We start from the raw sequence: 23,106 nt of genomic DNA on the forward strand, positions 1-23,106 counted from the left end.
TAACACTGTATAGACCAAATAGAAAATCGATTAATCATGAAAATAACTGAATTGGCATGTATACAGGTTCATGGAATGAATGTCTGTTATATGTGTGTATATGAAGCAGAATCCTGAGCTAGCGTGTGTATTGTGTGTTGCACAAGTTACTAAACCACACAAGTTGGAATTACGGAGACCAACAGCAAGGGAAACCAAAAAGGCATGACAGAAGAACTGTGATGGAGAGAGAGAGGAAACCAAGCAAGCAGGGAACAAATCTGTGGGTGCCAATATAGCAGAACTGAAAGTCACTTGAGTTTTAATTTCCTGCCAGTGGAAGCGAGAACAATATCAAGATTGAAACACGAGTTTCAATGAGTCACTCTTAGAGGGAGCTCAGTGGGCTCAGGCTGTTAACATTCATAGCAGCTTCCCTCCGTCTCTGTCGCTCTGCTCCTCTATTTTCTGTTATTGCATAGACTCGCACGCTTATATACACGCACACCATCACATAAACGCAATAACATGCGCACACTAATGCCACACTTCCACACATTGTAATGTCACTAATGAGACTGCGTGACTAATACCTCTTCAGTCCTGTCTTCAGATGAGTGCTTATTATGGTCTGTCAAAGAGATGAGTCAGTCTATGTCATGGTTACTATGGTGATCAAAGCCTCCAGCACTTCCCTTAAGTGCCCGCTGGCTAAAATAAGCTCTAACCCCTTTAACTACAGACCTCTCAGGATACAATGACATCAACACACACACACACACACACACACACACATACAAATGGGTGAGTTGACTCTCTGACCAACCTTAGAGAGAATTCCCCCCACAGAATAACACAACATCATAAACAGGAACTAAACTAAACAGCAAACTCAAGGGAGGAAGAATACCTTATTTTTCTATTTACATTAACTCATAGAAAAGGTCAGTTTTGGAGCTCAGTATGTTCAAACACTCAAAAGCACCGTCTGGATCAACCTCAGATCATTTCTTCATGTAGGGCAATTTGCTCCTGCTCCACTTGCTGCCGGCTCCTGGTGTGATGTCGTTCGGTCTTTCTGGCTCATCACACAAGGCGTCACAGACCCTGTTGGTACATGACCAAATTACTAATAGCCTACAGATCTTTTTAACCAAACTTTCATGTGAAAATGACTATTAGATTTTGCAGTTAAACCCTACCATAGCTGAGTGCATGTGCAGTCATAAAATGCAACGGCTGATTTTGAAGTGATGGGAAAGGTTAAAATAACTTGGTTAAAATATGGAAACCTCAGCAATGAAACCTATCGGCTTTTTTCAAGGCAGACATGATGGCTGTGTTTGAATCTCAATGGTTTGCTCATTTACTAACTCCCCATATAATGTACACTTAGTATTTACTCAATAGTGAGCAGTGAATTCATATTTTGGACACTTAATTATCATAATTTTGCCTCATCATCATTGATACTCAAATAATGTATTACATGGACACTACCTTTTTTTTGTTCCTTTACAGGAAGGGGCTAGCGCTTAACTATCAAATAATTTCAGTGGACCTTGGAACTCGCACACCTAATGTTGTTAATTCAATTCTCAACTTAACTTTATTTCAGACAGATAGGTCTATATCAGCATAGATATATTTTTAAAAAATCCAATATGAGGACAACAACATAATATAAATGCACAGTCATTAAGACACATAAAGACATTTGTTCCAATGTTTCTAAAAACAAAGGGAGTACCTTGTGTTATAAATTACCTGGCTGTGCTTTTTCTGCAATGACAAAATGTGTGCAAAATGCCAACAATATGACCAAAACTAAAGTAAAAGTAAAAGTAAAGCCCACTTTCAAGAAACACAGATGATTAAAGAATGTATAACAGTTTAACAATAAGTAAACAGGCTAAATATTCCTACAATATTTGTATTTTATTATTTATTTATTTATTTTTTAGCAGATTAAAAAAACTATTGTGTCACTTCCTCCAAATGCATTTTATTTCATTTTTACTGATATTCAACTAGAAATGATTAAAGCTAACATAATTTGCTTATCAAAATGTCAATATACATGTTTTGGTGATCACATCATAAAAAATAATCATAATCATAAAAGATCATAAATCTAATCAGCAACGCTACTACTGCGCACGCCCCCAGATGGTGGGTCACATGACGAGGAAACCGAAACCAAAAAGCGAAGCACAGATAAAAGCAGGACAAAGGAGAGTCGAGGACGAGAGGGTATCTGACTTGTGCTTCCTTGTTCGTTGAAATTTCGGTAGACTGAGAAGAAATGGACGAGTGTAAAACTCACGATAAGTTACTTATATAGGGCTGAGAGCTCGCATAATATGTAACTGAAATAATACACACGCGCTGGAAGTACTCCTGTATAAGGAATAATATCGAAATATATGTTTGCCGGGAACTTTAGCTAGCCAACGGTTATTAAATGCTAGCTAATCTTGCGCATGTGCGTTGTACTGTTGCGTCTCAGTGACCTAGCTTGACCGTAGAAGTTGAAATGTGGATCTTTGTGAAAAAGATTCAGTTTGCATAAATAGTGGGGAGCAATACAGGGGGTAGCAGGAAAGCCAAAGTAAGACAGGTGGTACAGAAAAGTAACGTTACCCTGTCAGTATTTTAGGCGTTTCTCAGAAGACGTAGACCTGGCTGTGTAGTTCTTAAGGTGTTTGTTAGTGTAGGCAGGTAAGCTAGCTGTATATGAGGATGAGGCTGAGCGGTGTCCTGGTGTGTGTGTTTCTGCTTTGGGTCGAAGGGTCATGGGGTGACACACCAGCCAACTGCACCTATGAGGACCTGCTGGGCACATGGGTGTTCCAGGTGTCCAAAGGCGGACGCGACAAGACCATCAACTGCTCTGCTGAAGGTAAAAGCCCTCCAACACAGTAGAAACTGCTCACACCGATCAGATGTAACATTAGTAGCTTCGCCATTTGGAAATCATGTGACATGTTAGGGCCTGCCGATTTTAGGTTTTCAAATTCTCTCGACACTTCCTCTTTGTGCAACGTTAGTCTGGGGTAAAATGATTAAATTTTTTATGCTTTTAATTTGTTTAATATACCCTTGTTGCTGACATGGTGTGTGTTATGTACTTCTGAGTCCTATCCTGTTTTAGTGGTGTTCCGTCACGGTGTGTAACTTATATTTTAAATATGACCTTCTTTTATGTATAATATCGTGCATGACCCTTACAAATATATGAATGAAAAGGGTTAACTCATAATGCTTACACATACTCCCAAGAATGTTATGTTAACGTTGTAAGATTGTAACAGGATCAGTCTCAATATTTTAGGAGTATTGTGGTAATCTTTGTTGTTGAGGACTGGAAATCGAAAAGTTGGCTGTAGTCGTGTCATTCATTGCAGTGAAACACTTCTACATCGTATGTTGTGGTGTTCTTCCTCAGCTACAGGTGTGAGCACGGTGACTTTGACCCTGGAGAAACTGTCTGTAGCCACAGATGAGCTGGGGCACACTGGCTTCTTCACACTCATCTACAACCAGGGCTTTGAAGTGGTCATTAACGGATACAAATGGTTTGCCTTCTTCAAGGTAAAAACTAATTCTCTCCTTTTTTTTTTTTTTTGCAATAGTAATCCTGCAAAAAACGAGTACTTTCCTGGCTTGTCAAGTTTCCATTGCAGTCCACTGAAAATGCTTGCTTCAAGTTAGTTAATATGCCACTCTTATGTTATAACTCAGCTTGTATTATGCACTGATCACTAACTTCATGTAGTCAAAGGTTCGGCTAGGCATTCTAAGCAATGACAACTTGTGGTGCTTTTTGTAAATAACGTGCACAGGAAGTTACACTGTGGCTTAGCGATTGTCCAGGTCCAATGACATTAAAGGTTTAGTTTTGCTGTCACTCAGTTTCCTCTTCCTTCATCTGATACAACACTTTCTAGAAATATGCATAACGTATATGTGTGCTTCAATACTCCTAGGCCAGGCTAAAATTTGATGGCATTATGCACTATTGAAAAGCAGCTATATTCAAGGTTAAACCTTCAGTCATGTGTTATTTGTCATTACTCACATGACACCGAGTTGAGGGAAGTGTCACAGCCAGTCTGTCTTGATGATTTGATGATTTATCCATTTCTCCATTTTCTGGACTTGATTTAGCTTGATGTAGCAGGATGAGAAGAATGGGGAAATTTGCTGTTTTAGACTTAACATAATTCTTTCTCAAACCTATAACTCTGATCAGAATAATGTATTGATAATAGTGTACCTTTATATGGACTAATCTGAGGTTAATTCACTGTCCTTTTTTAAAAAACATGAGTATTTGTATTTGCATAAAATCATATGACAGGATTGTATATTGGACGACAAACCCTAAACTGTTTGCCTCACTAAACTTTCAGTACTCTGAGGATGGCCCTAAGGTGACAAGCTACTGTGACCAGACCCTGCCAGGGTGGGTCCATGATGTCCTCGGACACAACTGGGCCTGTTTTGTAGGGAAGAGAGAGAAACCAGTACCACCCCGACGAGATTACAAACCAGTGTTTAGCAGCAGGTATGTAAATTATGATATCTGTGGACATCCGCCAAAATACGAGCAAGGCTTCAGTGGACTCTGGCACAGGGGAAAGTCTGTTCAGAATCTTAGCACAGGCAGGGTCAAGCAGTATTCTCCCTCATTCCTGCTCTGATGTGAACTAAGTTAGCCTCACTCACCCTCAGTAACCTTGGAATCTGAATTTCTATCTGAGAAATATGAATTATACGAGTTAAAGCATGATTGTTACTGATCCAAAAAGACTTGATCCAGAAATGAATGTGCAGTCAACTTCCTGACTCAGTTTCTGGCAACATAAAGCTGCTTCCTGGACTCTTTGGTTACAGTTGGATACAAACCAGGTTACCTAAAGTGTCAAGTTACAGGGTTTCAGTAGCTTCAAGTTTATTTGTAATCAAAACCATAAATATATCAGAACAAAAAAGTGTTTCTCTCGGAACCAGGGGGCTTAAATCACTGGTGTCCACTGTGTTGTCTCAGGTAACCTCCAAAAACCAATTTATCTTAAACTGTTCAACCATGTTAAGCTTTGATATTAGTATATTTCTCTAACACAATTAGATAAATCATAAAAGTTTGTTTGTCTTTAATCCCAGCTTGCTCTTAAGCATTGATTCAACAAGTTTTTGCATACTGAGAAGAATCCAGTCCTTAATACCCACAGTATAAGTTAAATTTTAGGCTCAACGTCCTACTCGTCCTACTAGACCTTTTGCACACAACTTGCAAGCACTAGGGGGATGCATGGAAAGAAAGGTATTTCTCTTGGTCAGTGTGTATTTGAACTGTGAAAGTCACTAAATAGGCAAAACGTCTCCACACCTTCACACTTCAAACTGTACCATGGTGTATTTTTCTCACATACAGAAAGCTCACAATTGCAACTGAAAAGTTTATACTTAGTTCTATTCATCTTACACTATGAAATATAAATCTTTGTACCCATTGTAATGAATTACACTTTTGTTAATATAAGATGTTTTTAAACTGCAACACTCGTCAAAGCTGGATTCGCTGATCTTCTCTTAGCCAAACTTTTGCTAACTGCAGTAGGATCTTTTCGGCAGATAATTCTGTAGTGGATGCAGTGGTCTCTGCAGGTCTGCCATGTCAAAGTCTGGATGAAAATGACTTGTGTTGGGAATTGTACTACCTTCCTTAGACAGTTTCTTTCTAGAATAGACTTCAGCACTCGAGGGAACCGTTTAGCCTGAAACTGCTTTACAAAGTTGTTTCTGACATCAGTATGAAAAACTGCAAAATATCTTCGCTGTTCTTTATTATCCAAGTTACACTTAGTAGCAGAGGTTGTTATGCATAGAGGGCCATACTCAGTGGCTGCATGTTCTTAATGATTTAAAGACTAAAACATTTCACACTGTATATTAGTGGCATACATATTAATAAGAATACAGATTAATATTTGAGTGAAATGATGGTGAGCAGCAGTAAGAAAAACAACCGTGGGCAAACAAACAAGAACATATGACATCTGCAGTATGCTGTCCCAAACAGTACCACTGCAAAAAAATGCTATTGCCTGCAGTACTGGCAATAAACTTTCAGGAGTATATATAATGCAGTCTAATGCAACAGCAGCACAGAGAAATATTACGGCAAAACTTAACACAAAGATCCATCAATAAAAACAAGCCTCACAAAGGTAGTTTTCTTTGTTCTCTTTTTTTTATTTTGACATTTTACCTTTTATTGGACAGTTAATAGTGTAGAGGCAGACAGGAAATGAGGAGCGAAAGAAGGGAACAACATGCAACAAAGGTCATTGCAGAGTTGTTGTATGTACCTTAACCATTCAGCTACTGGGCCCCCAACAAAGGGGTCACAGTGCTACTGTGTAATTTAATAACGTATTGTGATTCAACAATCGCTTGCAGTGTCTTTTTTTTTTCTTCTGTTTGTGGGGCAGATGAATCCCCCTCCCCCCCTAAAACAGATAACATGAAAAAAATCACATGTGACATTATTCACCTTACAGGCTGCTCCAGAAGCCTTACAAACACAATCTGGACTTCATTGATTCCATCAACTCAGTTCAGAAATCCTGGAAGGCTGTCCACTACCCAGAGCATGAGACGTACACTCTGCAGGAGCTGCACTACAGAGCAGGGGGGCCCGCCTCCCGTATCCCCATGTGAGTATTTACTTGTGATGTTTTCAATATCAGAAAGAATAATATGGCCCCCTTATTACTTTTAATGGAATGTGTGTGACAGGCAATCAGTCTGTGCAAAATAAACACACCCTGTACCAACAATAGAAGTGAGGCCAGCACAATCAACATCTGCTTGAACTGAACTCAGATATTACTTTGGCTAACAGATGTTACATAAGGTGAATTTATGTGCATTTAATTTCCATAGTTATTTTCTGTAAATCTGTGTTTGTCAATGCAAAATGTCTTATGTAAAATGCCCCTGTGATTCAAATGTGACTGTTTATTTTTACATTAGGCGTGTAAGCCCTGTGCCCGTGAAAGCTGATGTAGCCAAGATGGCAGCAGCTCTCCCTGAGCACTGGGACTGGAGAAACGTTGACGGAGTTAACTTTGTCAGCCCCGTGCGAAACCAAGGTGATATTCAATTAACGTCCTGCAGAAACCTTGAAATTGTTGAGTGCTGACATGCAAAGTTTGTTAGTTAACATCCAAAAAAAATCCTCTTTAAGAGGATGGAGAAATAACTGAATCGTACCTGGGGACATGATATTAGAAATGTAAAAAAGAAACAAAGATGCAAACAACAGAAATCAAACCTTTACACTTCAGCAGCTGTCGGTAAGGGCTAACACTAAACAGAAGCTCGCCAGCCACTCGCCTGGGTCCGCTCTCTGTTCTCCTCCTGTGTTTCTGCACAGCCCAGTGTGTGAGTGGAGACATTATGCGTGCTGAGTATTTTGAGTGTCTGAGAGGGCCTCTGTAGGGCTGGGTTTAAGGATCTGTAGAGGGCTGGAGTGTTTCAACAGAAGCCCTCTAAGCCACTGTGCAGTGCTGTGGAGCTTATTCTGACTCAATGGTACAAGTCAGGTGGATTTTGTAGGTTCCATTTCAGTTCACAAAAATTGGTTGGATTGAGGAGAAAATGTTCTGGCTGGTCTTGTATAGGAACATGGCTGTTTTCTTAACATCACTTGCAACCCAATATTGACTTTTAAAGGAAGATGCAGGTGTTACTGGCCTTGTAACGAATTCGAGCTCCGTCATGAGTCCTGTCAGATCTCTAACCTTTGTGTCTTGTGGGTAAAACATGACAAACCTTTGTCATCACATTGTTTTCTCCAGAATCGTCTCAGAAAGTGATTACATCATATTTTTATAAAATATCAGGACCGCAAACGCTTCTCAGCAGCATCGATCTTTGAATTAAATGATTGGTTGTTACACCTTATTAGTCTTAAGAGACTTAAGGTCACAAATAAAAACGGTTCTCAGTGTCGCCCTGACTTGAATCATTACTGCAATAAAACCTCCCTGCAGATCCCTGCAGCCTCTGTCCTCTGACCTAATTTGATTTTCTGCAGAACATTTTTATTAAGAACATCCCACACTACGGATGGCAACCACTGACTTTAATCAGTGTGTCTGTCTCTGCTCCATTATTATGCATTACAACTAATGCAGATAAGTACACTGGGGCAGTAACTTAAATACTGACTAATGTAATGTATTCTTGAACAAATGTGCTATAAAAGTGCACAGTTGTGAGGATTTAATTTCAGGGTTGTTATATTAGATTGCATCAGGTTGCGCAGCTGCACCGTTACAAGGGATGTCGCTGCATCGCATCATAAGTTGTTTCCAATGTTTTTTGCACTTTATTTACATTCATTAGGACAGAATATAATGTCATTTAGTACAACACCACCTCTCCTCACTTTTCAGCCTCAGAAATGACTAGAGTTGACATGGAAAGTCAACAAAACCTGAAGCTTCACAAAGTTAGGATTTATTCCAGTGCTGTTGTGATTTAACTCAGATTTAACATTAGTGTAAATCTCCAATGTTTTGTTTCAGCGTCATGTGGAAGCTGCTACTCCTTTGCTACCATGGGAATGCTGGAAGCTCGCGTTCGAATCCTCACCAACAACAGCCAGGCGCCCATCTTCAGCCCGCAGCAAGTGGTCTCCTGTTCTGAATATTCCCAAGGTAAATAAACACTCAATCTAAAAAAAAAAAACAAAGTACTAGTTCCTGTCCATATCAATTCAGTTTACATTCAAATAGTTTATGCAGGATATTGAAACTATGACCTGGGCCGCAGTTAGAACATTTACACTATGCACATGAATTATTGAAATGTTTAGCACTGCTGTATGTAGAAATCTCTGGGCAGCCTTCCTCCCTAATCAGACCAAGTAGCGCTTAAGAGTTTTTTTTGGAAAGTGTATCCTAACTGCCTTTAGAAAGTCAAGCAGTTTTCTAATTGCCCTGATTAGTGTATTTTCACTAATTATTTTGAAGAGTCCTGGAAAAGGCCTCCATTTAATTGTACCATCTTGGACTATATAAGAGATTTCCCCCTGTAAAGAAGTCAAGATGACCTCCCAGAAATATTCCTTTTAATGATAATTCTGAATGGTATACCTATTTAACATTCATCTTTCCTCTTTAAGGTTGTGATGGTGGGTTCCCATACCTGATTGGGAAGTATGTACAGGACTTTGGCATTGTGGACGAGTCGTGCTTTCCATATGTTGCGAAGGACTCCCCGTGTGGCGTTCCTCAAAACTGCGCCCGTGTTTACACTGCAGAATACTACTACGTCGGTGGATTTTATGGCGGCTGTAGTGAGGTGGCCATGATGTTGGAACTGGTCAAGAATGGACCCATGGGAGTGGCCTTAGAGGTACAACAGCTGCTCACTGTTTCGTGCTGCTATTCCTCTACATACAGTATGTGTTCATTAAATGAGCAGCAGGTCAGCGTGGATTATCAGCTGAGAAATTGTTTAATTCTTCCCTTATTTTCGCTCAAACTCAGACGCTGTTTCTTTTCAAAATCAAGTTTAACTTGGCAACTTTATCAAAGTTTAAGTTAAATTTACTGCATTATCTTGTTGTCTTGTCAAAGACCACCTTAAGGATAAATCTAAGAAGCAAATGATTTTTAGGCTATAAAAGACCTTTCTGAGACTTTCACATTTTTGGATTAACACCAAAGAAAAGATAGTTCACACAGTTGGTAAATTTCACAACCACGTTAATGGTCAGTGTTTTATTTCAAAAGTGTGTTCATTTTTCTGATGTTAGCAGAGGTGATCTTTGTGTCAGGGCCCACCTTGGCTAAAAAACACTGAGGGAAACCCTGCAAGATATCATTGCAATACTTCTGTATTGCAAAGCTTCTTTGCTTTTGTGCATCTCTAAACAGGGTTGTTTTGTCAATCCATCTAATTGAATTAACCATATATAGTATTATGTCACACACAAACAAAAGCCATTTGCTAATTCTCTGGAAGAACAGGTTTACTTGTCCTGCTAACACCAAACCACAGTTAAGCTAGCACCTGCTAACAGACAGAGCTAACAACCCCAGCAAGTGTTTCTCCTTAACTCTGTATACCTTCTTGCTTTTATAGGTATAGCTTGAATTTGACACAAAATGAAAAGTTAATTGTCCCTATCCTTCCACAGGTCTACCCCGACTTCTTGAATTATAAGGAGGGCATCTACCACCACACAGGTCTTGCAGACGCCATCAATCCCTTCGAGCTGACCAACCATGCCGTGCTGTTGGTGGGTTATGGCCGCTGCCACAAGACCGGAGAGAAGTACTGGATTGTCAAGAACAGTTGGGGCTCCGACTGGGGCGAGGACGGCTACTTCCGAATCCGCCGGGGAAGTGATGAGTGTGCCATCGAGAGCATTGCAGTCGCAGCCAACCCTATCCCCAAACTGTAGAAGCTGTGATCTCGGGATGGGAGGAATGGGTGTCTTGATGATTAGTTTTAATAGTAGGGCTACACGATATATTGTTTCAATATTGACATCGCGATGTGTGCATGTGCTATAATCACATCGCAGGACGTGCAATGTGAAGTAAGGCAAGTTAATTCAAACACGGGGTTGCACTTCATCATCAGTTTTTCAAACAACCAAAGCAGGCCCCACTAATCACCTACCACAACCTGAAAATGAGCCCCGCCTGCTTTAGTTGTTTGATAAACTGATCAAGTGCACCCCTACAGTGGATCACCTGCCTGTCAACATGTATGCAACACTGCTACTGTCACAGATAATGTCGTAAAACGTTCAGTTACACAAGTCGGCTTTTTAAAACCTGAGTGCCAATTAAACACCTGTCCCTTTTACTGGCCTGGTGGGGCTACACGTTTTGACAGAAAAACGCAGGTCTCAGTTAGATGCCTGATTTAGATTTTTATAGAAAGTTTGTTGGATGTATAACACCTTAAAGCCCACCGGGTCGCCCTGCATGAGCTTGTTCTAAGCTGCTTAGATCACGCATACAAATAAGTGTTTAAACTTATGTCAATATGGATATATGCTAGTTAGATTGGTTAGAATCTCCACAATTCAATCATTCATTTTATGGAAACCATGAGCACCAAAGTATGATTCTTTCAGATTGACCGAATTAATGATTTTATAACTGATATTATTCAATAGTTTAATTGTTATACAAGTAGTATTCATGGTTTAAATAAACAATTTGATAGTAGCCAATTTCCCATCTTTTCTAAACACGACTTTTGCAGAAAAGGAATTCTAGATGCCTGTCCCAAATATATAGGCAGTCTGGGCTGTTCATTTAAGTTTTACAGTAGATAAATCAGTTTGTTGCTCGACAGTTTCACCAGCCTTAGCTGCGCGGTGAGGCTTGTTTATCTTCCATCACTGAAAACTGGAAGTTTTTTTTTTTTTCCTATATCGTGCAGCCCTACTCAGTAGTACAAGTTTAGATTTATAACCTATGTAGCTTAGCTGTTTACAGTGTATGCTTGGAAATTTAAAGCTAAAGTCTAAAATGGCACATGTTTGTCTTCTTCCTCCCTAATCTAACACGTGGAGTTAGCTGTGACAAGCAGTGCATGAAAATTGCACAATATTAAGATGAACATTAAGAATCTCCAGGAAACCCTGACTTATCCAACACCCAACCACTGTAGCAAATACAATCATAAATCACATAAATTACAAGCATAAATTGAGGCACAAATATCTCTTTTGTTTGTTAGTTTTTTTTGTTGTTAATTTTAGTACTGATAGATACTGTTCACAGCAGTGGTTCCTTTAAATGGGTTCCGGGAGACTTGAGGGGGCTCCAGAATGTCCCCAGCAAAAAGGGAATTACTTTATTTTCACTATAATTCCATCCAAAAAGTAACAATGACAGAATGTTTCATCCACTTTCTATAATAAAACCTCTAAAAGCAAAATTCAGGTGGGCGACCATGGGACAAAATCTTATCAAATGGGGGTCTGTGGTCCAATTTTTGTCAGTTTAGTGATCCCTGATGTGAACAAGTTTGAGAACCAGCACCTTAAATGTTGCCTGTATTGGAGGGAAACATTTATTCTTCTCTTTCGATGTTTTTTTTCTTCTTGACCTAGTACCAAAGACTGTTGAGCTGATTTTACCACATCAGCTTACTATGTTGCTTTAATGTTTCCTGATTTCAGCAATCACTCATTCGCTGCCTATGGAAGATTCAAATAATTCTGTAACTGCCGATAGAAACGTGGAATTAAAATGGGTCGGTACATACTGTGACAAATCATGATGTGTAGAATATTCTTTTTTTAATTTTAAAGGGAACTGACAACTGAGGAGTGGGTCATTTGTGTTTGCTCGTCTGGTGCACCCAGATTCTTTGTCTCAGGGAAGCACAGTGGAGAGCTGTAATATCTTCTGTCCTTATTTCCCTGTGGAACATTTTAAAGGGATTTCATAATCAATTAATAAAGGGATCTAACTGATTCTAGTGCCTTTTATTCTGCCTCTCATTCAGTGTAAACAAGTGTTCCCATTGTATTGTGAAAATTGCACTGTTTTGTTTTTTAATTTGACAGAATAAAAGCATTTTCAATTCACTCTTTGTTTTGTTTGTCTGTAAGAAGATGGAACACAACTTTATATCAGCCATTTTCTCTCTACTTAAGACTCTCACAATATAAACAAATGCATCATGCTTACAACAAACCACAAGTTAGTGAAACAATAATATCTAATAATAACTTACTATATGAAAATCCAGAAAATGGTTAATTTAGAGGACCATGCTGCTTCTATGTGAGTAAATCTTTGTTTCATTTTCACATTTAATTTGATCAATGTGCAGCTCTGACTTGGAGTGGTGGAAAGTAGACTTACTCAAGTACTGTAATTGCACTTTAGTATTCCCATGTAATGCTACTCTACTGTACTTGTACTTCTACCCCACAACATTTCAGAGGGAAATATTGTGCTTTTGTACATGTATCTGTCAGCTCATTAATTTGCGTGTTTAGATTTTAACATAACATCATGACATTAACATCTTGATCTTACAAAAATTATTATTTTTTCATTAACGGTGTTTAAAATAGCTCCACCTCGATCAGCTGCAATATTAAAATGTTAGGCTACTTATGTTAAGGCATCAGTAACCAAATTCAATAGTTTAATAGGCAATAGCAAACAATGACAGGGACTATTTTGCTGCGCAATACTTTTTTTAAAGAGTACTTTTACTTTTCATAGGCTATTATAAGTACATTTTGCTGACAATAGACCTACTTTAAAAAAAAATGGGCTTAATAATTGTAATGCAGTCTTTCACGCTGCATTACTACTTACACTTAAGTAAGTAGCCTAATCTAAATACTTGGCTTGGAGGTTTTAAATTCTTCCCGGCACGCCCAGGCAGCTCCCCTGCGTGAGTCACAAGATCCAGACTTCTCTGCTCTGCGGGTCAGGGCGTACCTTACCTCCCCGTCTCTCATTCTCAACTCTCTTCAGTTCTCTCTGCGCTGTCCTGAGTGAGTCCTTCTCAACCCTTTCACCCCCCTTTCCTCTGTCCTCTCCATTACGGTGGATTCATGCTCAGCTCTCGCCCTTCTCGGTCGCCATGCAGAACAACCACCAAAAGGAGCATCTGTATAAGATTCTAGTGATAGGGGACCTCGGGGTCGGCAAGACCAGCATTATCAAGCGGTATGTCCATCACAACTTCAGCCCCAACTACCGAGCCACCATCGGGGTGGACTTCGCGCTCAAAGTCCTCAACTGGGACCAGGAGACAGTGCGCCTGCAGCTGTGGGACATTGCAGGTACAGTCCCAACTTTTATGCAAGGAATAACAGATATACATGAGAGCAAACAAATATGGCACTGTGGAAAATATGATAAGACATTTGAAATTTAAATAAAGTGAGCCACAGCACTGAGACAAGACGATTTAGTGTCTAAAATAATAAATAAACTGGGATGTTTAAAGAAGTAGCCCATAGCCTAAAAGATAGAACACACTGGTCAAAAATAAATGGATGTTAGTTTATTGGTTTAAATTATTGATAATATTTAATGGCTAGCTTTTGTCCTGGAGGAAATTATATTTATATTTACGTTTTTTTTTTTCATCAACATCACTGATTGAATGAATATGCTTCACAATCCTTTCCCATCCTCACTGCATTAGAGACAAAGCTTTCCAGTTAATGATTCATGAGAGGTCAGCTGCTCAGAAGGAAACCCTAGACTTTTTCCTTCAGGAAAGGCAACACTAATTTCAAGTCAGAGAGAAGGAGACGTTTGTTTTACTGTCTTTTGAAATATTCTAGGTATACAGAAGGTTTGAGGTTAGTTATAAAAACGACAGAATGAGCATGAGACGGTCTCCTCACAGTTATTATTTAACCTTTTTTAGTAGAAGGCTGACATTAAGAATTTTAAGCAGTGTTAATTTTCCTCATGTGTACCAGCTGACCTGTTGGCATCACCCACAGTAAATCATTTGGCAGGCTTTTCTACAATTAGTAATGCAACAAGAAGAAGTTTCCTTATATACTCCATATATAGTTTGTTATTATTACATCAAACCCATGCTTTCATAATCAGGATGTAGTTAAAGGTGGGCTGTATAGTTTTGGCATCTAAGTTGTCTTTGTGTTTTAAAAGGGTAAAGTTCATGTTAGACATAAAATAAGCAACATTTCCTGGCCTTAGCATTATTTTTTCGTTTATCACAAATGTGTGATGTATGAATGTTTCTTATATCATGGTTCTGGTTTGATCATTTTTATTCAGGAGTTGCAGAGAGCACAGCCTGTGTCTTCTTTTAAAGCAGCTGTCACCTCATCACCAATACCTACTGTAGTTGTCCTGCTCCAAAACTAGCCTTGAGACATCTTATAGGATGTCTTATTAACCAAAACACCAAGTCATTCACCCACACATTCATACATTAATATATACATTTCTTCAACAGTAATTTTAACTTTCCCCTAGTGGCCACTCACCTCTTCTCTATATATGGCATTCCTCACCTGTATGTTACGGTGTGTTCTTTGATATATATTTCATTTTAAAATGTATCTTTTTCTAATATTTGTAATGTATATCCATTTATTTGGCTACAGCTATGATTCATTCACTCAGATTTTGAGGCTGGAAAGACTTTATTAGAAAATAAGATAATGAAAATGAGTATTTAATGCTTTGATTGCCGTTGGCGAGCACAGAATTCAGAAATAATAAAGGCATTTGAGTGGGATGCTGTTGGGTAAGATAGCAAACCTAAAGGCTACAGCAGTCTCATCTCACATGAGTGTCGGCTGAGGTTTAGAAGAATCCTCTGACCTGCTGTTCTCTCCCCTCCTGTGCGCCCTCTCCAGTAAGCGCAGAAGGAGAAGTCATGTGTCTCAAACTCATGTGAGGGAGATTTGAGGCCCGAGCTCTTGTATACAGAAAGCTTTTATTGTGAACTAAAGGTTGTGTGATTGAGTGTCTCCCTCAGAGAACATTGCTATAGGTCAGTACAGTACATGCTCCCGACACTCTCCGTTAAGTTATGGAAACCTCTGAATTGTAAATCTTAGTCCAGCATAGTTTAGGGTCATATGGTCATTCTCAATTTAGTTTGGACATTTGGAGATGATGTCATATAAACATATTGATTACAAAGCAAATATGTAGATTAAATGTACTTTTTTAAATTAATTATGTTTGCACCTGGCATTTCTGGAGTTTTCTCATGCCACAGAGGTAATAAATCACTTGCTGTTTCTGGGCATTTCCCAAGACAAATAATAACCTCAACCGTTCTATTTTTGGCTGCCATTTTTCTACAGCCTGGACTAACAGGGTGACAGGGCTAGCTACAGAGGCACATAGCATTAAGTTGTGTGTGAAGCTGGTTTAAGGCTTATTGGAGGAGTTTTATACTGTTGAGCCTTTAGAAATCAGCTGTGGAAGTATGTGGCTGCATACCAGGTTTGAAAAAATACCAAGAAGAGCTCTATTTCATCTCTGTCTGAATTATTGCGACATTTAATCCGTATTAATGAAGCCAATGCCACTCCTACCTAAGCTAACCTTAAAGGTCTAGAATACCTACTTTCTCAATCAGCTTCTTACTATGAGCCCCTAAGGGGACATGGGCAAAAAAAAAAAATCACGTTTCTAATAAAGTATCTGGTGCGCATGAGAAATTATCTTGTTCTTATGAGAAAGTATCTGTTGCTCACAAGAAAGTATCTGGTTCTGACGAGAAAGTATTTTTTGCCCATGGCCCCTGACAGGCTCTGTACTGCAGTTCTACATTAACACACACTTTTCTGCTGATGTTTAATAGTTTAGGTTATTGTACATGAGAAATTACTGTATTTCTGTTTTTGTTTTTAGGAGTGTGAGTGTGGAAAGCCTCCAATCAGGATTTAACAACATTTGAATCAAAATGTGATTACACTTGTGCTTATGTTGCCAGACAACTGTGAGTCAAATCTGGTCAAACTACACCCACACAGTCCTGATGAAGCAGTTTGTTAAGTGGTAAACTCATTAATAGGATGTTTTTGTTTTGAACTTTAACTTAAATTATTACTTTTTTAGCAGTGAATATTTAATGTTATAGAAAGATACTTATTTATACTTACTATATACTATTAAGATACTTATTTTTAGTAGGTCTTAAAAACATTCTCTATAATGTCATTGCCCTGAAAACACTAGTATAGTAGTAATAGAAAACACAGAAGATTTTCACTTGGTATATGATAATACTATACTACAATATTTCTCAATATAACAAAATGTTATATATTGATGTTGTATGTCCTTGAACAAGGCACACCTCCTCCCAGCTGTTCTGCAGCTGACCCTGTGCTCTGATCCACCTGTGCTGGAGAGCAGTAGCATGTAAATCACTATTAACTCCTCAACTCTTCACTACGATACAAACTGTTTTTGGGAAGCACCAGTTTAGGTGTTGGGTTAGACCACAGTGTGAAAATGTCTTGCCCACAGGCTGATTGCGGGGCTGGAACTGATGTTGCTCTAGCAGAAGTTACGGATGGGAAAATCAGTGTGGATACAACATTCCAACAGAGCTTATCGAATTAATTTTACCCTCAGGGATTTTTACAGGCAAGTTCACAGGCAGGGACACACACACACACACACACACACACACACACACACACACACAAACACACACACATCCCCTCCTCCCATCCTGCCTCTATCCGTGTCTGCGTCTTATCTCTCTGTTTTTGTATCTCTTTTAACAGTAAAAACTTGCATGTAGTTGTATGTGTTTGTATTTGAGAGAGTGGGTGAGGTATGTTACAAATGCTTGCGTAGTATGAGACAGGAGTGTGATAAAATTAGTAAATCGGATGACTCGAATGCAAGCCTCTTTCTGTTTTCTGTTAAAGTGACACTGCATCACTTGCAGCTTTTCCTGTGCCAGCATGTAGCTGATCTCTGTGTAAGGGAAGGAGTACAAAATTAATGGATGAAAAAAGTACACAATGATACACCTTTATAGTGGTACCAAATGATATTCCTTTTTATTTGCGTTACATCTGTGTCCTTGTCCGTGTGTGTCTTCTAGGTCAGGAAAGGTTTGGCAACATGACCCGCGTGTACTACCGCGAGGCTATGGGCGCATTCATTGTGTTTGACGTCACGAGGCCGGCCTCCTTTGATGCCGTCACCAAATGGAAGGAGGACTTGGATTCCAAACTGACACTTGCCAATGGGAAACATGTAGCCACCGTGCTTTTGGCTAATAAATGTGACCAGGGTCGTGACGTACTGACTAACAATGGAATAAAGATGGAGCAGTTCTGCCAGGAGAACGGCTTTGTGGGATGGTTTGAGACATCTGCTAAGGTGAGAAATACACACACACACACACACACACACACACACACTCATAAAAGCAGAGCACTGACATAGATAGCATGATGGTGCTGTAAATACAAAGACTAGCATTCAACAGGAGAAGGTCAAGCCCGTGTGTGCGGGCACATCCTTCCTGTTCAGATGTCCTTGAGAAGCAGCTGACTCCCTGCCCTCTCAACTGTATCAGACCCGGCATCTGATCACCCTGTGGAGATGCCACTACAGAGGCACATTCAGGATATGAAAAAGTGCTGAGTTTAACAGACGCTCAGTCTACTCAGTATTTGCATATAAATGAAGCCACTGTCAATGATTTCTGCAGAGTTTTTCGCGGCACACATTCCTACTATGGGATTTCAGGTCGGCTGCACTGGTGCTTCAGGTGCTCTATCATCCAGACAGAATGTCCAGGGAAGATAACAGCGGTTTTCTACTGACTGAAACAGATATTAAAGGAATGGTTCGACATTTAGGGAGAGAGTTAGATGAGTAGGTTGAACGCACTCTCAAGTTTGTAGGCTAAACATGAAGCTAAAACCAGAAGACGGCTGGCTTACTAGAAAGAGGGGGAAACAGCTACCCTTGTACTGTCGAAAGGTTAAAAAAAAAACAAAAAAAACAGCACATTTATGATTGTATGTGTTCCTATGTATTTATGTATGTTTGAACTCGACACAAAGTGCACAGATAAACAGACATAAAACTGACAAAATATTAAACACAAATATAAAACCATTTGAAAGTACAAGTACAATATGATTCAAGACCCAATGATGCAGACAGCAATGAAAGAATGTGGTAAGTGAATTCTGATTGTGAGACGAGCTGAGAATTCACCCACCTACACACTAACACACTGAGACACCAGCACAAACCCTGATTATAGCAGCTAATGTGGAGCAGGAATCTCACAGCTAGATGGTAAGGGATGAAAATGCACATGCACACACACTCACACTTGCACGCACACGCAGACCCTTAAGGCATCCATGTACAGTATTGCATTTAAAATTGAAACAATCACAATTATGGTGCATACAAACTACTTCTTTAGTTTTCTTTAGTTGCACTATAGGTGTGGGAGAAGCACAACTGCACCACAGTGAAAATACACATACATACATTCAATACTTACAGTGTCCTTATCAAGGACAGACATTCATGTTGTTACATGTGCAAGGTTTATTCATTCAAATAAGTAAAAAGTCCTTTCCTGGATCTACACTAATACTCTAATATTAGTGACTTGCTCCTTAGCTCGTAGCATAACTTTGCACCAAACATCACTGAAATGTGTTTTTGAGATATCCTTCTAAATAACAACAAACAATAACAGACCAAGAAACAGATGATGGAGGCCACTGGAAATAGTGTCAACCATCATTGCTGCCGTGAAAGAACAATAAAGATTGAGGGGTTAAGCTGTTGAAATCAAGGCCACTAAAGCAACTGAGAAGCTTTACTTAAAAGCAACACAACCGGCCATGTGACACAGTGGGAGCTGAGTCCAAAGCCCTTTGTGTTTGTTTTCTTAAAAACCGGACAAAACGGTTTCTCAGTGTGCAGCCATTTTGCTGTGAGAGTCATCATATTTGTAACTCTAAATATAAAAAACAATAGACCGTGAATATTAAGTGAGTGTCACTTATACAAGGGCATGGACCATTTCCTTTTGAGCTGATTGAGTGTCTTACAGTCTGTAATATATCAGGGTGATGGCTGACATACACTGAGCCCACAGCCAAATAACCTGCCAGAAGAATTATTTCTAACTTTTATCTTAAACAGCCCGGGACACGCGCTGCATGCACAAGAATGCACAGTGAAAGAAGTGAAGATGGCAGAGTGTAGAGAAGGTGTTTTTTTGGTTTTATTTTAATTTGGAAGAATCTTTTGTTTCACAGTAAGTATGATAGATCATGACATGCCACACAGAGGGGTTTGTTCAGGGCGCTGCAGTTGGCGCCATGTCACGTCCTACTGAGCACAGTTATGTCTAATGAATATTTAGTGTTTCTACTGCTGCTGCATCACGCTTCACATATTAAGAAACTGTGTGCATATGTGTCTCTCTCATCAGTACCCATTGCTTGTTCTCTCCTCACGTAAACCTCAGGTTAACACCACTTCTCTACTTTACTCAGATTTCAGCTCTGGTCCAAATCGCTCTAAATTATTTGTATGGGTGCTGTCTAGAATGGACATTTTGCATTTGTGTTTTATTATATTTTGGTGGGTAGAATAGGCTTATAAATCACACAAGATAAGTTTCCCAGGATTATCTCTTAGCTTTATAATGTTGGCTGTACTCATTTCATAAATGGGCATCCTGGTAGCCTAGACATAGAGCATATGATCCCAACTGGTTGCATGTCATCCTCTCCTCGACACCCTGCTTCCTGTCTGTATCCACTTAAGGCAAAATGACTTTAAAATAACTTTTGTTACAATAAAAAAAATACAAACATGGAAACATGACATGCAGTGGTGCAAAACTAATGTGTAAAGTTGCGGCTAATTTAAATTCACTATGTGAAGAAAATAGACCAGAATGAGTAGCACTTCCAGCATTCATTTCTGTCTTACATAGACAAAAATTATTCTGATGTTGGTACTATTTATTCAAAACATTACATTGACGATATTTTGTTGAAAAGGCTTTCATTCTCTCCTGCTAACATCAAATCAAAGCTACTGTCACAGAAAGTGTACTCTTTTGTATTATTCAGTTTTTTCAAAGTTTGAGAGATGAATCATCAAATTTAATTTCAGTTTAAATGTTGCTCGAGTGTCTGCATATATTAACATATTAGTATTTAGTTAAATGCTGTATAATCAAATCCAAATCATGAGACATTTGCTTTATTGTCTGCTAGAACATACACTGCAATCATTGTCTTTTATATTGTATTGTAATATTGCTTTAGAAATATGAACTATTTTTAGTTACTTTCTGTATTTTATCATAAATTCAGAGATTTCCCAAATTTTACAATACTGGTTTGATCACTCGTCACATTGTGTTTTTCCCCCCAGTATAGTGTGAGGGAATTAGTTGTATTATGTAAATTTCCCTTTTCAGTTTGTGTTCACATGATGGCTGCTGGCTGGTGTGACATCCATCTACTCACTTTAGTAATGGTCCGTTTGGTTTGGTTCACTCACCTGCTCTCGCAGGTTTTCTTGATGCACAAAATGTTGATCATTGATCAATTTATCCGTCTTTTTTTTTTCCTCCCCACCTTTTCATGTTCCTGTTGCTCTTTCTATTTTTCCCTTCACTTTTTCCTCTGTTTTTTCAGGAGAATATCAACATCGATGAAGCAGCTAACTGCTTGGTGAAACACATTATCGCCAATGAGAATGACATGCTCCAATCAGAAGTCCTGGACACCATCACCCCCCAGTTAGAGAAGGACAAAGGCGGGACATGCTCCTCCTGCTTCAGATCCCAGTAAAAACTTCCTGACAGTTTGAAGTCCTTTTGTATCTCGTTATGCACAAAGTCGAGTTTGTCTGTGAGCAGGAGAAAGGGGGGGAAGTACTGGCTGTTTTTTAAGAGGCGTGTATGGGTGCCAACTCTTTTCCTGTCTGGTAGCTCTGGTGAAGGTGTGTGTGTGTGGGGGGGGGTGACATATTGGCATCTGGCTCAAGAAAATGGATGTACTAAAACAGAGACAGAAAGAGAGATGGCTGCAGCTGTGTGTGCTTGTCAAAGGCAAGGTCACCCTCTGGGCGACTTCAAGCCTCGACACTGCCACTTTGGTTACCATGGAGACACAGTTAATGAACACATGCACAGAAAGATCGCAGCAAATCACAGTATACATGTACTAAAGGTCCATACCATGATAATTGTTGTCCCCCCCTTTGTCATTCTTCTTTTCTTTGCCTCCTGCTCCTTTTTTCCCTGTTTCTGCTTGTTTCTTCCTCCTTGACCCTCCCTGACATTTTGTAATTTTTAATTTTTCATATGTCATTCTGGGCAGATAAACAGGCTAAAAGCACAGTTATATCTTGTAATTCAATGGTTTTATATTAAATTTATATCCCACTGTTCAATGTTTGTAATATTTGTAATTATGGGATAAATGCATATAAATATATATACAAACATGTACATATTATATACAGTATGATGAGACAGATTATAGAACCAAAGATGTATCCAGTTTTCAACATGTCCATATGAATAAACTATTGCTTTACTGACCTATCCCTGGATGTGATTTTATGTTTTTTTTTAAATAAATGTGCAGATTATTTGTGTTTTCAATTAATCTGTCTGATGAGACCTCTGTTCATTGTTGAATTTGGGTGGAGCTATGGGCCATGATAATAAGGCTAATCAGGCAACGCAAATGAAAACACTTATGTAAGTGGACTGTGGGTGTGCAGGGGCTTTAAAGCAACATTATGTAGTAATTTTAAAATAACAACTGCAAAGCAAGAGCCGGACAAGAGTAGGCTAAATGTCGGACTGGCTTTGTCTCGTTGGAGCTAAAAGTACTGAAAGGATGCAAGACAGATGCAAAGCTGGCTGTCTCGCTGTTGGACTATTAAGTAATATTAGCTAGTTTGCTATGTCTTCTGTTGTCGCACTTGCTTGATGTTTGGCTGTATTAGCAAAGTTGTTGACTTGCTAGTTTTTGATCATAAATAATGTAATGATTACTAATGCACATGTACAGCTGTTCTTATTTAAGACAGCAGTAATTTACACTCTGAAATGGTAGTGGCACCAAATCGCAAAAAACGGCAAATCTTATATAGTGTTGCTTTAAGTGTAACCTAGTCCTTTATATTTCAATATTTTAGCTACAGTTTCACAAGTTTCACCCATTATAAAACATACTTTCTGTGTTCAGTCATATGCAGACATTTAGATGGCTTAAACCTGGTCCCTGGTGCAATGAAAATCCATTTCAGGGTTTTTAATATCTCCTGCCAGTTAGTGTGTTTTTCGGTTGTGACCAGAGCATGCTTGATTGACACCTCCCTGTTATTTTCCTGACTAAATCCCTAACAAGCTTGTAGCTGTTATAAAGAAGAACTGTGCCACAAACAGGCATAATGTGATTTTTCCTGCCTTGAACCAAATTTCCTACTAAATAAAAGGGAAATTGTTTTAAGCAACTTCACAACTAATCAGGTCAAATGTCCTTTACGCAACATTCCTCAAATCATTCACTGT

The 23,106-nt window shown here is 39.1% G+C and overlaps 2 protein-coding genes across 2 annotated transcripts; both read left to right on the forward strand.

Annotated features, from left to right (window-relative positions):
- The first annotated feature begins 2,257 nt into the window (after positions 1 to 2,257).
- ctsc (cathepsin C) lies at positions 2,258 to 12,619 on the forward strand. The gene is made up of 8 exons (XM_038692894.1): positions 2,258 to 2,881; positions 3,428 to 3,573; positions 4,395 to 4,549; positions 6,549 to 6,704; positions 7,024 to 7,142; positions 8,583 to 8,714; positions 9,182 to 9,414; positions 10,202 to 12,619. The coding sequence occupies exons 1-8, from the start codon at positions 2,716 to 2,718 to the stop codon at positions 10,466 to 10,468; spliced, it is 1,374 nt and encodes a 457-aa protein (XP_038548822.1). The 5' UTR covers positions 2,258 to 2,715; the 3' UTR covers positions 10,469 to 12,619.
- Positions 12,620 to 13,490: 871 nt separating this feature from the next.
- On the forward strand, positions 13,491 to 22,129 carry rab38a (RAB38a, member RAS oncogene family). Its single transcript, XM_038694028.1, has 3 exons — positions 13,491 to 13,837; positions 17,620 to 17,900; positions 21,215 to 22,129. Exons 1-3 carry the CDS (start codon positions 13,636 to 13,638, stop codon positions 21,368 to 21,370), a joined length of 639 nt encoding a protein of 212 aa, XP_038549956.1. The 5' UTR covers positions 13,491 to 13,635; the 3' UTR covers positions 21,371 to 22,129.
- Positions 22,130 to 23,106: the final 977 nt, after the last annotated feature.

The sequence above is a fragment of the Micropterus salmoides genome, unplaced genomic scaffold (genome assembly GCF_014851395.1).
Source record: "Micropterus salmoides isolate LMB-PRFRI ecotype aquatic unplaced genomic scaffold, ASM1485139v1 Ms_hic_scaffold_3, whole genome shotgun sequence".
NCBI classification, from domain to species: Eukaryota; Metazoa; Chordata; class Actinopteri; order Centrarchiformes; family Centrarchidae; genus Micropterus; species Micropterus salmoides.

What these genes read in the sequence shown, in the direction of transcription:
- rab38a (XM_038694028.1), top strand. Translation starts at nt 13,636, where the DNA reads ATGCAGAACAACCACCAAAAGGAGCATCTGTATAAGATTCTAGTGATA. An exon ending in GCAGCTGTGGGACATTGCAG is followed by an intron (nt 13,838 to 17,619) that starts GTACAGTCCCAA and finishes TGTGTCTTCTAG; the next exon opens with GTCAGGAAAGGTTTGGCAAC. An exon ending in GGTTTGAGACATCTGCTAAG is followed by an intron (nt 17,901 to 21,214) that starts GTGAGAAATACA and finishes CTGTTTTTTCAG; the next exon opens with GAGAATATCAACATCGATGA.
- ctsc (XM_038692894.1), top strand. Translation starts at nt 2,716, where the DNA reads ATGAGGATGAGGCTGAGCGGTGTCCTGGTGTGTGTGTTTCTGCTTTGG. An exon ending in AATGGTTTGCCTTCTTCAAG is followed by an intron (nt 3,574 to 4,394) that starts GTAAAAACTAAT and finishes CTAAACTTTCAG; the next exon opens with TACTCTGAGGATGGCCCTAA. An exon ending in CTGTTCTGAATATTCCCAAG is followed by an intron (nt 8,715 to 9,181) that starts GTAAATAAACAC and finishes TTCCTCTTTAAG; the next exon opens with GTTGTGATGGTGGGTTCCCA.